The sequence below is a fragment of the Etheostoma cragini genome, chromosome 3 (genome assembly GCF_013103735.1).
Source record: "Etheostoma cragini isolate CJK2018 chromosome 3, CSU_Ecrag_1.0, whole genome shotgun sequence".
Taxonomy (NCBI): domain Eukaryota; kingdom Metazoa; phylum Chordata; class Actinopteri; order Perciformes; family Percidae; genus Etheostoma; species Etheostoma cragini.
In genome coordinates this window covers 2273049-2290402 of record NC_048409.1, presented here as the reverse complement: position 1 = coordinate 2290402, position 17354 = coordinate 2273049, and the positions used below count along the sequence as shown (strand labels likewise).

Sequence of the window (17354 nt, the reverse complement as noted above, 5' to 3'; positions counted from 1 at the left end):
TCTGCGTCTTTTAACGTTTTTGTGTGTGTGTGTGTGTGTGTGTGTGTGGGGGGGGGGGGGGGGGGGGGGGGGATTCCCCATAGTTTTGAAGATTTTGCAGACATTTTTGTCACTTTTTCAACGCTCTTTCATGCATTTTTTATCCACATTTAAAGAAAGTAGTGGGCTGTTCAGTTAATTTTTTGAAGAGCGTTGTGTGGAACAATCCGTATTATTTTTCTCAAAAAATGTGTGAAAGAAACCCACTTCTCTGATAAAGACTTATTTTTTTTTAAATGGGTCAAATTTGACCAGAAGACAATACAAGGGTTACACGACAACGTGAAAGGAGTCGCTCGTAGTAACAAACCTACAGTACATAATAATACTACAGAGTATAATTATCTGAATCTGTAGCTCCCCTCAGCTTTATGGAGCGTTATAGTGAGTTTCACTTCATTGTTTAGCTGTCTGACCCACAACTTTACTGTTTTGGTCCCAACAAGTTCTCAAAACCATCAACGATGTACTGTTAGGATGGGGAAAAAAATAAATCAAAAATCTGTATATATGTATTGTTTTTGTTTTTATGACGATTATTAAAATAATTTAATATCATATTTAAATATATTTTTTACTTATGATTCACCTCCATTTTGTCTGTTTATGCTGTACCGTTGACGGTGACCACATCATCTGTTTCCAGCCAAAAACAGAAAACGCAGAAAATCCATCTTATGTCCTTCTTTACAAATGAAACAAATGTCTTCGTTTTAGAAAACAATGGGTTTTTAGAAGTGCCTTGTGGTATATTGTCTCTGAGTGTATTACTCAACGTTCGTTGTTGTTAAAGAATGAAAAGAAATACGCAAATCACAATACTTCTAGAATCGTGATGGAAAAAACAGCAATGGAAATCGAATCGCCGCCCATGTGTCGTGAAGGAATGGAATCATTTATCGATGAATCCCATCGATAAATAACCTTACGTGTTTTATTCAGTTGGTAAAAGGAGAAAATATCAGCTTCAATTTCAACACGTGTCAATAGAGTAGAGCTGCATCAAGTTCAGTTATCTATCCCGTGAAAGGAGTCAGCCTCCCGCCCTGGTGCATCCATTTAAGGAGAGCCTTGAGAGTGGGTAACCTTGGTCGAGACCCTGCACAGGCCCCCCCCCCCACCCCGCTGCAGTGACAACAGCTGAAGGTCGACTACTTTTTATTTGTTCGTTTACGTGCATACTAATATTCCACAATTATTCCTGTGGGGGACTGGCAGGTACGAGGTAGATTTTAAGAAAAATCTAAAGTTTTATTTATAAAAAAAAAACAAATTTTCAGAAAATAGAAAGTCCTGGGCCCATAAAAGAGGTCAACTAAACAGAACCAATTTAAACCAATGCTACCTAAACTAAGGATTAAACTCAATCAAATAATCATAACTAACTATAAGTATAACTAGCAAAGAAAAGAACACAACTCCACAATAAATACTCTGCCACCCCCATGATATGGGGAAACATGGTGCAGTCCAATTATCCCTTCCCCATTTAAACAGCTTCAACTCAATTGGAGGTCCTTTTGTCTTTCAGCCAATGTCCAATGTCTACTGCGGTTTACAGCCTCTTGCCCATTTACGGCTTATGGTCAGCTCTGTGCGTTGCTATGGTTACCGTCCACAAACCAACCAGCCAACAGTTTGCAAGGCTGCAGACCTGAGAAGAAAGAAAAACACAGCTACTTTTAAACATGATCGAAGATGTGCACACGCATCGCTACGCCGACCTTTTTTAAGAAGCTGGTGGAAGAAATGAAAGAGAGAGGCTGTGTTGGGTCCAACAAGTCCGCCGCCCCCGTTTTGCACGGCTACGTGTAGACGGGACTATCAGTGGAATAATGTAATGTAATGTAAACACCTAAGTCAGAATCTTGTCTTTTTCGGAATAAGGGCAAAAACCGTAATATTCCATGCATGTAAGCGGAGTCACTTGACTTTTTCTTGTCCCGGAATGTCTATAAGGTTCAGAGAAGGTAATATGTGTTTAAACGGGTTTCATGGATTTGTCCTCTCTGACACGGTTTTAGTACAACGATTTGAGATTTTAAACTGTACTGAATATAATCTGCTCCCCTCAGGTCGCCGTTTTAGGTTCCCTATGTTATGACCTAGACGTGCCAGGGAGTCTGTGGCTATTAGGAACCTGAATTCACTGGAGTGACATCTTATGACATTTTATATATACTTTATGAATTTATTCCTATCATTGTTCATTATGACATACTGGTCTGTGTACTGTCCGATTGGATCCTGCCATTGGTTTTGAAGGAAGGAGTGTGTCCATCGTTGTGCTGATGTGTGTCCTGTGTTGTGTCTATAATGGTGCTGGCATCTGATGTGGTTTGTGTATGTTTGTAGTTTTTAGATCTTGCTTCACACTAAATTTCCTTTATTAAGGCTAAATATAGTTGAAATAGACTTGAACTCGAAGATGATGCATGTTACGTAACTACAATACTTTGTATTGTAAGATTCAATACATCCTTTTAGATCAATACACATCGAATTGGACATTTGACCTTGAGTTTGATTAAAAGAATCTGGGTTGTTGAGCTAATGTCCTGTTGTTGTTTTTTTAAACACACCTATCACTATAAATTCATAAAGCATTGCTTTTGTGTTAACTGCTGCCAATAAAGCACACAAAGCAGCCAGACGCAAACTTCAATCTTTTATTCTGAGGTCTCCAAAATGGCGCTTTAATCCAAACTGAATGTACAGTAAATTAAAAGTATTCCCCTGTTGTAATTTGCTGCAACATATCTATCAAAGCTGTGAATTTTGGGAATCACATCAACAGCTTAAATGACATGACATTTTTTGGACAACATCAGTTTGTCCTTCTACTTGTACTTGTTCATCTCTTGTCAACATGAAAGTCATTTCACGCCAGAATTCCCCAGATTCATTTTTTCCACACAAATCAAGTCACACACTAATCTCCCATGTGCGCTGGGGTATCTCTAAGGGGCTCACTGCCGGTTCTAATGGGCCGTGTTCATGATCTGACTAAAAACACACCTTCACAGCGGTCCCCATTATCGCCCGCGACGTTTATTTTCAATGTCACAAACGAGGCTGACAAGAGTTCCTTTTTGTTGCTGAAAGGTGCTTTCAACCACTGCACCGCAATCTTTCTGTCATGACGCTAAAGTTACTGTGAAAATGTTCCTTCTCACAAAGAAAATGTGTTGCTGTCGTGCTCAAGGTGGCTGAGACTTTTTTTTCCACTGATTGCACACTTGTCACAGGTGCATGCTTGTTGCTTGTCACTTCGGCCACCTAAGGCTATTTGCTGTTCTCTTTTTTTGTTGTTGACAAAACGTTTTCCTTTGTAACAAAATGGCACCGCGTTGATACTGTTGCATGATAGCTGTTGTAATTACCCATATTAACACTCATTAATAAACCCCATGCCTCACATATCAGTGGGGCGTTAGAATTCCTTTTGACAGTTTTCAAAGGCGTTTCTTATTCCATACAAATATGCACTCTCCGGATCAAATGAATACACAAGTATTTGTCATGGTGACATTTGTGACATTCAACTGAAAGCAACCCAAACTTCACAGTATGGGCTGCAGAAACACCGACTACAAGGACAGCCGGATGTTATTCACGCTGCAAAGAGAAGATTACAAAACAGAGAGCATTGTATACAGCCGTAATAATGGTATATAAAAGGAGGGAAATTACCCATTGTTAAGACTTAATGGTGTTGTTAATGGCAGATCGATGGAGGTGGTTGGAATGATGGAAATAACCATTGAGCCGAGCATGCATTCCTGAGAGTAAATATAATGTAACGTAATGTAGGTAACATAAAGTTATTTGATATATGGCCAGGTGAACACAAACACGACTAAACAAATGGTTGTGTTGCTCTAAATCTGCTAGATGTGTAAGTAGACAACTGTTTAAGGCAATGACATGTCAATGTTGTGTTTGCAGTTTTGGTTCGCTGCTCCCAAACAGCCAATAACTTAAGTTTAAAAAGGAGATTTGTTTTAAATGATGCACTTTCTTTATAAAGTAATGTCAGTGAATCAGATCTGGAGTTCTGAAGTCTTGTACCAAAGATTGCGGTTCAAGATAGGGATGCACTGATGCATACAAGTACTTACATTTGGGTACTTGCCAATTCCAAGTACCGATACGAGTACTTAATAATCCCTCTTGGTTTAGAGTTTTTTTCCGATGATTTTGGCTTGTTGCTGTCAATTAGAACAAAGTACCATGGTTTTTTTCTATTCAAAGCTCAGGCCTGGGCCTGGACATTTCCCTGGGTAAGTTTCAATAAAAAAAAACTATATAATTCCTCATAACAACATTTTGAGTGAATGAAGAACACAAAGTCCGATGACGTCATTCACGTGCATATGAAGTTGTACCCATGTGGATTTAGCCATCCAGTGGAGAGGATGGTTTGTTTACGGCAGCAGCTAAGTTCTCAAGGTTTTCCCAAATGTGAAGACTTGTGATAAAACTACACACCAAAAGCTTTTGTTTCAGCTTGTGTGTGAAAAACACTGCATGCAGACAGAGCAGATAGATAGATTGATCCCTGTTACATAATGTTCTTATTCTTCAGGCAGTCAGTTTATAGGTTATTATGTTTTCATTTTCTAATCATAGTCAATATTTTTATCATGATCTACTGCACTCTTCAATCCCTGCACTGTTCACTTTTTCACTTTTGCATCATCATTACACACAGTCTACGATAGTATCTCACCTTATCATGGTCATTGCATTTCTGTTAGTGATTTTTCATTCATTTTAATTTTTTACTTATTTTATTCTTATGTATGTGTATACATGTGTGGATATGTGTTTGTTGTGTTATGGCTTTCTTGCTACTGGATGCCTAAAATTTCCTTCAGGATGAATAAAGTATCTATCTATCTATCTATCTATCTATCTATCTATCTATCTATCTATCTATCTATCTATCTATCTATCTATCTATCTATCTATCTATCTATCTATCTATCTATCTATCTATCTATCTATCTATCTATCTATCTATCTTCATAGTCCCAGTATTATTAACAACGTGACAATGGCTGGTCGTTAAGAACAATCATGCATTGGGCAAGAGCCTAGTTGTTGTTTTACAGTCAAAGAAAAATCCAAACGGCTGCCATTGCTCCTCTTGCGTCTCCTATGAAGGAAAAGTTGTTGTTACATTGCTGAGGTGGTATCGGGTGTGGTAGTATCCGAGTAATTTTATGACCACGAGTACAAGTACACCTGCACGGCATCGGACCGATACCCAGTACTGACATCGGTGCATCCCCAGTTTAAGATTTAGTTTTAATCCACATAAATTACGCCGATGATGTCATAGTCATGGTGCCTTGGAGACCTGTCTTACAAACTTGGGAACGCAAGGGAGGGTTTGTTGAAAAACACCATTGAGATGCATTATGGGACGTGTAGGATCCAGTGTTGTTCAACATCATTGCCCCCTTTTTTTTAGCAGAGTCCAATCAGTTGCAGTATTTGGGTGTTAAAATCCAGTTATGATAGAAGATGAATAGTTCAGAGTGATGTAAGAGTTCTACATGAGCTGGGATTTGAACCAGCCAGTGAATCCTCAACCACCAGGTCACCACTCAGCTGCTGAGACGTTTGTTCAAACTCAAAAAACATTTTCTGTAGACAAACAGTCAGATGTGACAATGTTTACTTGTCACAGACGTGAGAGACTATAATCTAAAGGAAAGTACATTATAATATCTTCAAGGATTAGTTTATGGGCCTAGCATGAAAAGATTTTACACTTGGCACTGACTGGAGGTGCTATGGCACATTTTAATGGCTCGATTAGTATTCATCCACATCCTGCATTAGTGTTTAGAGCTGTCCTGGTTTGTGACCCCGGGGTGTTTAGCTGAGAGCGCACAGATCGCTCTTTAGATGTTTACTTCAGGTTTGTGCCATTATGGCGACTCTTGCCCCGCGTGGATCAAATCACTTCACAAAAAGACATAAATCTGCTTATAGCTGAAAAGTGAGGGTTTATCCTCATGCCTCCGATTAAAGTATAATGTAGCAGAAGCATGTGCAACAACATGTGTGTTATTAGGTTACTCCTGACTGCTCCTATCCAATGATAATGGAGGATTTTCATGCAGTCTAGATTATGTGCTGAAAATAATGCCTCAGACTGAGCTGCACAATAATCAGTGGCACAGTGACCATTTCATTTTCTTCCATTTTTTTCAGAGTGACTGAGACACCATCTGTTCCTAAAAGCAGCGGCATTTTGAATTATTCATTTTTCTAACTGTAACACACTGTTAGAGACATTTGGTCTTTGCCTAAAAGCTTACCTTAGGATTGGAAGCGGTGGGCCTTTCTCTTAGAGCTAAGGGAAGATAATGGATCCCCAGAGAGAAGAATATGGGAGTTATCTATATCTCTCCCACTTGCACATTCTCACAACTCTGGTCTAAATGCGTAGATCTGCTGCTTGTCTTATTCTCAGCTGTTCACCAACTATCATCTTTACCTCTGCAACAATCCTGGTTGAGACAGAAATTGCCCATTACCATATCACATGGTTGATTGAATCCTCTGTACAGGCGATGTCTGCTGTGAAAATACTCAGCTGGATACAGGCTATATAAGTATGTTCTCTTATGACAACACGGGGCTTCTGTGTTTTGCTATTTGCAGAATATAGCAAAAACAAATGGATGTCAAATGGATTGATCTGAAATGCACAGGTTATTGTTGGGAAGTGTAATGTCTTCCCTTGAATTCACAGTTAAACTTCAAAGAGAGATTTGCCGCTTCAGTACACACACATGTATCCAACAATAACAGTGTTTTTTGTCCAGCAACCTCTAAAGGAAGATGTCCTTGCTTTTCAAATGGCTTTTCAGCTGTCTGTCTTGTTACAAAGAGATTACACATTTCCATGAATGCAAGGTGGTCAGATGGAAAGATAACATCTGCCCTCCACTTCACAGGGTCCCGGGCACGGTTTGAAGACAGCGCACCTCGGATTGTGGAGGACCCCTCGGATTTGATCGTCTCCAAGGGGGAGCCTGCCACCCTCAACTGCAAGGCAGAGGGCAGACCCTCTCCCAGTATAGAGTGGTATAAGGATGGCGAGCGTGTGGAGACGGACAAAGACGACCCCAGATCTCACCGCATGCTCTTACCCAGCGGCTCCCTCTTCTTCCTACGCATTGTACACGGACGCCGGAGCAAACCAGACGAGGGTGTCTACACCTGTGTGGCCCGTAACCACCTGGGAGAGGCCATTAGCCGAAATGCTTCACTAGACGTTGCCAGTAAGGCTCTACATTCTTGTCCTAAAATTGTGTGTGTGTGCATGTTTTTTGTGTGTTGATGTATGTTTGTGTCCCAGATCTTTTTGCAGCTGTCTGGCAGCTTAATGGAAGTCCACTATGTTTAGCAATAAGTAATAGTCTGCAGATGTGTACCAAATTTTAGGCTACTATGGGAATAATGTATTTTTTCTTTAGGCTTGAGAGGCGTCGGCACAGTTAATTTAAAAATGTTTGTGGCATTTTAGCTAGTTAACTACAAACTTAGTAAATTAGTTATACATTTACAGGAAGTATGTGACTATATAGGTAACACGGTTATAATACCAATACAATGACATGTTTTGTTCATTGAGATTTTGGCTGGTTTCAATTTCACAATTCTCCATTCCGGTATTAGAGGCTGTAAAAAGTGTTCAATTTGCTTTAGGTGTAGTGTTAAAGATGTTCTCTAAGGACACTTTAAAGACAGAAAAGGTCTAGACCACACGATAATTAACAAAGACCCAACAATTACCAACTTTCTGAAATTACACTATAAAAAATTCTGGTGGTTTCATAGTCTCAGGTTCTTTCTAAGTATGGTATGGGTGCATGTACTGACTATAGAAAATATTACGTGTTCATGCTACAAGTAACACTCATAAACATGATGTTAATACGGGCAAATAGACCAGTAGTGGACTGGTATTGGATCAGTTCATGGTTTGAATTGAGATGCAGGAGTGGTGAACAGTTCACCCCTAATTCAACTCACAACTGACACAAATTCAACTGCACTGCAAATATTTGATAAAACTCTGGAGAGATCAACATCAATCGTTAAAAAAGTACGAGCCTCCTTTAACATCTAGAACCCTTCATTTTAACAGAAAAAGCATCACTTCAGACGTTTGTTTTGCTCACTACAACAGCTGTAGGGGACTACTTTCTGTTCATTGTCAGTCAAATGTTTGAGATGATTTCTGTTAAGCTGTTTTTGGAAAACTGTAGGAGGGTCTTGCTCCTTGTTCTTCTTGTTCTGATGCTTCATCATTGCCAGAGATTGAGTTCCCCCCAAATCTTTACTATGGAAGTGGTGACTGACATGTTTTCATGTCTAATGGACATAACATAATGTATGAGGATAGAACCCAGTTTCTCTGAATTTTGCTTTAAATTGCTTCTTCCCAGTAAAACTTTAGGTATGTTATAGCTAAACTCTCCAATCAACTTTCAAGAAAATTCTCTTTGTCGTTTTGTCACAAAGTAGCAAAAAATCTCAGCATAATTTCCAAGAGTCCAAAGAGATGTCTTCAGATGTCTTATTTTGTCTGATCAAAATGCCCCAACGATTTAGTTACCTGTCATATATGTTAAATGGAAGGAGACATCCTCACATTCTAAAAACTCAAACCAGTGACATTTGGGCGTTTTTGCTGCCACAAAACAAAACAAAAAACTGCTCACTGGTCCGTTTTATTGAGAAAATATAACACAACTGTTGTTGGTGACCTGTGGAGACCTTCTCTGCAGCAATAAGATTATCATCATCTCACCAGCGAATCCTTTCTCTGTGCATCAACAAGACACCCCGCGTGTGTGCATGCATGTATAGCCGTGTTATCTTTCTTGTGTGTTGTCTGCTGAGTACAGCAGGGGAGTGTGAGCTTTCACATATCTTGGTGAAAGTGCACTGAAGTAAAAAGCTCCCTCTAGGAGCCGTGTCTATTATTTCCACTCCTCAGTCGAGGACACGTGCCATTGTCTTCCTTCCCTCCTAATTGTGCCAGTGTGGCTCGGCCCCGGGCTGAACTGCAGCTTCACTTTGCCATGAGAAAATGGATTAGTCAGTGGGTTGATTACGGGAAGGAGAATTGAATTTAGCAAGGTTGAACTGTCCTCGTTAAAAAAACACACACACAAAACACCAATTTGGGCACTGTCTCATCTTCCACTATACTGACTGGTGTACAGTAAATGCTCATGGCTGGCTGACCTCATCTATAGACCAAATCTGAAAATAGAGACTCAGACATGCTGTATGTTGGAAACAATGAGCAGCTGTGACTAATACAAATATCTATGCTGGAAGAAAAAACAATGCACATATTGTCTTATGCCCTCTTTTAAATTGTTGATAATGAAATTAAGTGTTTTTGTGCAGCTGGAGATTACAGTACAGTCATATTGGTAAAGGGAGGATTTACCTGCAGGCACTGAGTGACTAACAGTATTAATAAGTGCCTGGTTTTGCTCCTAATCTTGCTGCCTCTGGCTAGAGAGGGCATATGCTAAGACAGCATGATGGTGGTCTTAGACCCCCCCCCCCCCCCCCCCCCCCCCCCCCCCCCCGCTCCCCCTCTGCGTAAGGTTGTGCTGACTGTGGGCTAAATACTGACCCAATTAGCTGTGGCAGGGGGGTGGGGGGAGCATGCAGTGTTAATGAGAGGCCAGTTTTTAAGCTGGTGGTCCTACAGGAATGTGTGTGTTGGTGTGTGAGGCAGCCGTCTGACAGACAACAGGTGGTAAGAGGAAGAGCTTAAAACTCCCACCGAGCAGTAATTAATACTGATGGATCTGTTCGGCTGTTAGTACGAGTCTGAGTCGGGAGCAGGAGATCTGGCTTTATCCTGGTTTTAACCACGTTAATTACACAATAGTCTCCACGCAGAATTCCAGGATGGGAGAAAAACCTGCTCTGGTTAATTGGAATTTCTTTAAACCAATCACAGTCTTCTTGGGCGCCGCTAAGCACTGGACTTGTTTTGGTGGAACATGTACGTTCGTTATAGACCGCTCTATAATTTACAGATAGAGTAGCTCTAGACCGCTCTATAATTTACAGATAGAGTAGCTCTAGACCGCTCTATAATTTACAGATAGAGTAGGTCTAGACCGCTCTATAATTTACAGATAGAGCAGGTCTAGACCGCTCTATAATTTACAGATAGAGCAGGTCTAGATCACTCTATTATTTACAGATAGAGCAGGTCTAGACCGCTCTATAATTTACAGATAGAGCAGGTCTAGACCGCTCTATAATTTACAGATAGAGCAGGTCTAGACCGCTCTATAATTTACAGATAGAGCAGGTCTAGACCACACTATAATTTACAGATAGAGCAGGTCTAGACCGCTCTATAATTTACAGATAGAGCAGGTCTAGACCACACTATAATTTACAGATAGAGAAGGTCTAGACCACTCTATAATTTATAACTTCCAGAGGAAGCAACAGTGTGGCGAGGAAAAACTCCTTTTAGGAAGAAACCATGGACAAAACCAAGCTCTTGGTAGGCGGAGTCTGACGGCCGGTTGGGGTTGAAGTAAGGAGTCTCAATCACAGTAAAGGACAATGGAACAGTGATTAAAAGTAGTAATTTGTATTAGTTCATGGCATAGTAGGGAACTGCGTAGCATTTCAAGGCACAGCAGGGCACCGTTGAGCGTAGCCGGACTTGGCTTCGCACCGCAGAGCTTAGGAGGGTGTAGCAGGGTGTAGCAGGATGTAACAGGGCCCTGCGGAGCATAGCAGGACGTAGCAGGGCTTTGCAGAGCGTAGCAGGATGTAACAGGGCACCGCAGGACGTGTAGCAGGACCACGGCAACAGCTGCAGACATGATTTTGGAGCCTCCCTGATCCAAGGAAACACAACAATTTCCTGATGTTGTCTACATTTTCTTTTACATTGTGGTTTACTATACATCACCGCTAGTAGACATGTACTATCCACCCCCAAAGAAACACACAAGAACTTGTTTGAACAACACCCACGTATGTTCGCCTACACGCAGCTTCAGCTACCGGTGTCTTCCTCTTTCTTAGAGACTTTTGAATGATGTGGGAAGACAAGCTATGACAACTAAATCTGATATCTGATAATATGACATCTAAAGATTAGTGTGATCATAGTGACGCTGTTGCCACAGACCGTGAAGCAATAAACAATCTAAAAAGCTCTGAGGCTTATCAGTACTTTTACACAAAATAAATACCACAGGGCATGTTTGTTAAAGGCGATGGGGTGCAACCTTCAAGATCACGATAACATTATTTATCCCTCAGGAAATTTGTCCCGGACATAAATAATGCGACATGATACATACACAGACCAGTGTTTCCTCATGTTCACTCTATTGTTGACAGAAAGAATTGCTTTTGGGCTGACGTAAGCTGCAAATCTAGTTCAGCTTGATCATCTGCATATTCAAACCGTTGCATATCCTCACATTACAGCAGCTGACTCAATGTCAATTTGTCTTGATCAATTTTGAAATTTTTAGCTTAAAGGTACAGACGCAAACAGTTAAACCCATCTGTGAACCTGTGGGGTGTAATGTGGATTTGTAGCTCAATAAATAGAAGAAAACAGAGCTGGGACAAATGCTGACTTCACCGCTGAGTCATGGAGGTTTGTGTCAAAACATGAAAAGGATCGACAACTGAGATCTACTTCTTTTTCTGTGCACACAGTCCCTATGTGCTTCATAGTTGCAGTTGAGGTGATGTTGTCAATGCTTAAATGAATAATAAGCGCCGCAAGGTCCACAAGTGGTTTTTGCATGGCGTGTATATCGTAGCAGGGAGCTCGCTTTGCTCGGAAATGCCAGCAGCAGTCATTATTCTGTCTTTTTTTTATTCCTCTTTTAACTGTAAGCTGCCAGAGACCAGCTGACTTGCCTGGCTGTTTAAAAGAAGAAAAAAACAGACAGTGGGAGTGGACTGAAATCCAATACTCCATTCTTCCAAACTGTGTTTTTTTTTTAATTTAAAATATAACTAGAAAACTGTAGTGGTGTCTGTTTCAATCATCATGAATGTAAGTGTCTGTCTCAGGGAGGAGACGGCCACATGGTGCGGCAGGATTAGAATAAAGTAGGACAAATAAAAAATAAAACTTGCTTCAGAAGCTTTAGAGCCAGATGTTCCTCTTACTCCTGATGAGGGATTATGGAGGAATCAAAGTTCTGGTTGCAGCTTGTTTTCTTGGCTTCTTCTACTTTACGTTCTCTTTTCATTGGGAATACATTTCAGATACATATCATCCCTGATAAATACGGTTTACATGGGTAGTTTAGAATTTATCTGTACTTAGATGCAAGAAAATTGCCAGTGTGACTGGAATTGTGCAAATAACCACTGCTATGGTTTATATGAGCCTCACTAACAATAAGAAAATGTGTTGTCTGCATGCGATGTTTGTTTGTAATTGAACCGTTATGACATTTTTGGAAAGTGGAGGATTTTGTAGTTTTTCATAAAGACTATTTGCCCTGGAGTCTGTTCTCATCTTCCATCAACACAACCAGACAATGGATGGATTAAAGCAATCTCTCTTCTCTGTAGGATAAGCCTCCATTAGCTGTGACAGGGCGGTATCATGGCAATGGGATTAGACTACCTCCCTAATGGGTTTATTGCTCTTCAAAATAAAAGAACAATAGGAGCCAGGAAGCGGGTCGTCTCAGGCTCTCAATAATGTGCACTTCCGCTTTCCTTTAACCTCTCAGTCAACCTTTCTACCGTGAAAACACAGAGCTTGGTAGCCAATCACACATCTGGCCGGCCCACGCTGTCTGCTCTGCCTGCTTCCCACACTCACTGTCAGCTCGCGTTCAGTACAAAAGCCTTTTTTATCTGTCCTGTCTGTCATTCTCACCCGTCATGTTGCTTTCGCGCTGGGTATGTAAATGGTCTGTGAACTGTTACGTCATTTTCCCTCTGGCTGCTTGTTTTTAGACCAAGTGACGATGGATTTACTAATATACAGCACATATAAATCAGCCCTTTGCATGCAACACAAAGTGTGAATGCCATGCATACAGTTTTTTAATGATTAATCTCTCTTCCTCACTCTGTTCATTTTTCCAAAAACACCAACGGATGGCCTTTCTGCCGTCCTAGAGCGTCTCTGTGCTAAACACTACATTATAGAGATAAATGTCACTTAAACATCAAGTGATTTATATGAATATTCTCGTGGAGATTAAATCTCCTAATCTGTATATCCCTGAAATATTAAAGTTATGATAACGAATGGGCGCTCTTGGATATAGCCACAGAAACAGTGATGAAACCGCTTAAAGTCATTGCTTTGCCATTATTTAGGCTCACAGGAAGTGTCTTTGGGGTACAGGAGGACTTGTCTCTGCAGAGACTGGGTCAACCCTCAGCTGCCCTGCAGGAACCACGCTCCCCGTCTGAGCCCAGCGCGGATGGACGGACCGAAGCGAGGGCGCAGGGCCTGGTTTAGGAGATTGTTAAGTTACGTTAGGGACAGTAGCCCCTCAGGAGACAGAGGGAGGGTTTGTCTTTGTGTTTCTGAGGAGATTGGTCAATTCTGCAGTTGGATCATCATTATATACTTAAACATCCGTGAGAAACTCTGTTTGGCGTGTCAGGCTTTTAAGTTGAAGCAAGGAAGGATCACATTAACAAAGCTTCAAAGAAAATGTTGGAGCTCATGTTGCACAGTGTTTGAGGGTAGGGAGGTCAGGAAAATAAATGACCCACTCTCTGCAAGTGTGTGCCCGGGGACTTGGGGTTTCAAATGCTGGAGGAAGGTGTGTGTGTGCATGTGTGTACAGTTCAGGGATTAGCTCTATGCCCATAACTTTTTCACTTCAGCCACCCTGGCAGTGAAACAAAGGTTTCTGTGTGCACGTCTAACCAGGCCTTACAGACGGAGGTCTAAAAATACTGCAGTGCTTTCAATTAGCGCCTCAGCTCTGCAAAGCATTTGAAACAGGCAGCCAAGTGAACAGAGTCTGTTTTTTTTTTGTGAAAAGACCTTTGGAGGAGGAGGAACCTGAGTGCCTTTCCTGTCATGGTTTGGGTGTCTTGTCTTAATGTGGTTGTCTGTTTTCCTGTCTTAATTTCTTAGCCTGGTTCTCTGTCTTGTCTTGTGATTGTGTTATTTTTTTTTCTTGCATAGGTTTCTGTTTCAATTTTATTGTGATAGTCTGGTTTTCTGTGCCATCTTGTCTAATTTTACTTCCTGCCTAAGTTTTCCCGCCCTTGTGATTGTCTGATGTCCTTCACCTGTGTCCCAGTCCTTGTGTCACCTGCCCCTTGTTACCTCGTTACCCTCTGTATTTAGTCTTGGGGTTCTGGTCTTCTGTGTCACGATGTGTGTCGTCTAGCTTGTTGGTTGTATTCCGGTTATTGTGGTTTTTGAAATTCTGCTAGTACCTGTATTTTGGACTCTGTTTTTTTACCTGCTGGATTTTTGGACTCCTTGTTTGTAGGAGCTCTCCGTTCTATTAAATCCTCAACTCAGACTTTCTTCTGCCAGCCTGCTCTCTCCGTTTGGGTCCTCTAACCCCCTTCATCACAAAATGTCCTGGTTATAGTCCACCCCTGCTCTTGCCATGGCTCTGTAAACTATATGTTGTCATTATTTTTACCCTTTTTTGACATTTTGTTTAATTTTTTAACTCACTACCACCACCTTACTATCACTAGTTTTACTACTTTTTGGAATCCAGGGTCAATAAACCTCATTTGAATAGAATTTTACATTATATTTGAGCTAATAAAGCAGAAATAATGAATTATTTTGACTAATAGTTAAGATCAGAGTAATGTATGTTGAGTGGATGAGTTTGGTGAGGATGCTGATTTGAAACCATTGTAATTTACCCCTGAAAGTCTTCAATTGTATTTGCAAAGAGCGTTGCATGGAATCCATCCTTTTTTGTGGTAATTTGGTCAAAATGAATGCCATATTTCTGATGTAGACATTTTAAAAGGGGTCATATTAGACCCAAGGACAACAGGAGGGTTAATTGTCCGGGTTTGCAGAGGTCTTTATGCTGTTTTACTTCTCTGTGACAGATGACTGCACTGCAAATGTCTTCTACAAGCTCCCCGGTCAGGGATAATTCTCCTCAGTATTCAGCTAATCACCTGCTCTGAGATGTCATATTACTAATGAGATGTTTTATCACTGCAGCACAATAAGACATTTAAGTTCTATACATTTAAAATTACATTTAATTTAAAATCCCACTTGGGGAGGAGAGTGAACTTCCACTTAATTTAAATAAAGAGATTGATATCATGGAATAAGCTGAAAACGGGGTGCATAATGCACGGACTGACTGATCAGATCACTTCAGATCTGAGAGACAATTATCAGCCCCTTCACACAGTTTTTGGTTTATTCTTTGGGGTTTACCCACAAAATTATGAGCATCAAACTTAGAGTGAAGAAGGATTTTCCGTATTTAAACAGCTGTGATAAAGTCATTTCGGCTGAGATTTTATTCAAACCCAGTAGGTGTAAATATTAATGCTGTATTAAAGGACAGGGCGGCCATGTTGTGTTGACACATACCTGTCAGGCGTACTGATGGATAATTATCGTGGCATTGGCTGAATTATGTACTCAGAGTAATTGGCTTTGGATGAACTAAGTGCTTAGTTTCGTTGATTTTCTAATGTCTATAAATCCTTATAAGTAAAGACTAACTGAGATTACACCAATTGATGGTTTGCTTGTTCCTCTTGCTGCACACCTGTCAAGCTTTATATATGTACAATAAATTGGTATAAGCATAGAAAGGAATGGAGACTTTGTACTCTTGACTTTTGCAGCAGACAAACAGTTAGAATTTCATCCGGTTTATGCTAACATTACATATGTTTTTAGAAATGCTACATTACTTGTGTAAGAGAGGTTTTGTGCTTTCAACCCCTCATGGACTCCGAAAATCTAACCTGAGCTAACTTGGTCGTAGTTCTGGTTGGCCTCATAACTTCTAGCTGCCGTTTCACACACTGGTATCGTTAGCTATGTACAGATAAGACAGGTGTGTGATGAAAAATTTGAAATTGAAAAGCAATGAGAAGTGCTGCGTACATTTTTCCCTTTTAGCCCTTGTGTTGTCTTCTCGTCAAAATTGAAAATCAAAAAAAATGTTGATGCTTTTTCTCGATGTTTTAAACTTTTTCGTACGTTTTTGTCCTTTTTTTAACACTTTTGACGCTTTTTTTGAATGTTTGTCACTTGAAATTTTCAACACTACGTAACCCTAACTTATTAACTTTACAGTTACTTTTTGAAATTTATGGTCAACAAACCTTATTTATGGGAAATTACACCTAATGTTTGAGTTAGAAAAGCAGAAATTGGGAATTATTTTGACTAAAATTAAAGGAATGGATGTTTGATGGATGTCAACTTTTACCACCACTTCAATTTTTCTTCAAATGCTATAAAATTGAATAAGATGCCCCAAAATTAATGAAAGTAGAGGTTTGTACTTTCCAAAGAGCGTTGTGTGGAATCAATCATGTTATTTTGGGGAATTAAAAAGAACATTGATATAGGAAAACGGGTCAATTTGACCCGAGGACAACATGAGGACATCATGAGGGTTAAACTGTAATCTGTTTGAGACATTTCAAGAAAGTTTCCACATTTCTTAATACTGAAAATGTTCATGATTAAGCTACTTTATCATGACGTAACATGTGTTTTCTTCCTGGATTGCTTTTCAGAAGACATTCATTTAAGAAGCAACTCAATGGTCAGACTTTTGCAAGAGAAAACATTACATCACATCTCACACAAATGTCGCTTTAGTGTAAACTTCCCCAAACCAAATGAAGTGCAGGTCAGAGCTGCTATCGTTCAATTCAATTCAAATGTATTTATAGTTTTGACTCATAACAGTAGTTATCTCAGGACACTTTACAGAGGGAGTGGGTCTAGACCACACTCTATGTTTTACAAAGACCTAACAACTCCCCCCAAGGAAAAACTTCCTTTAAACGGGCAGAAACCTCAGGCTGAACCAGGCTCTCTGTTGCTGCCGGTTGAGACACAGATACACAGAAATGGGATTCATAATAATTATAGCAGTCGGTATGATGAACAGTGCTAATTATAGCAACAAAGCAGAAGATTGGCCGGAGAATCGGAGCAGCAGGGGTGACCTCAAAACGCCTGAATTGAGGTCTGCCATGCCCAATTACTGTTGCTAAGCTATGATTGGCAATTGCTTTTTTTTTGGGGGGGGGGGGGG

The 17354-nt window shown here is 40.4% G+C and overlaps 1 protein-coding gene across 4 annotated transcripts in view; it reads left to right on the top strand.

Annotated features, from left to right (window-relative positions):
• zgc:77784 (uncharacterized protein LOC402947 homolog) overlaps positions 1-17354 on the top strand; it is a 52742-nt gene that overhangs the window by 5217 nt on the left and 30171 nt on the right. For all 4 annotated transcript variants that reach the window (XM_034867295.1, XM_034867294.1, XM_034867296.1 and 1 more), the window contains exon 2: positions 7017-7343. In XM_034867295.1, the coding sequence (XP_034723186.1) occupies positions 7017-7343 (327 nt within the window). The remainder of the gene's footprint in view (positions 1-7016; positions 7344-17354) is intronic.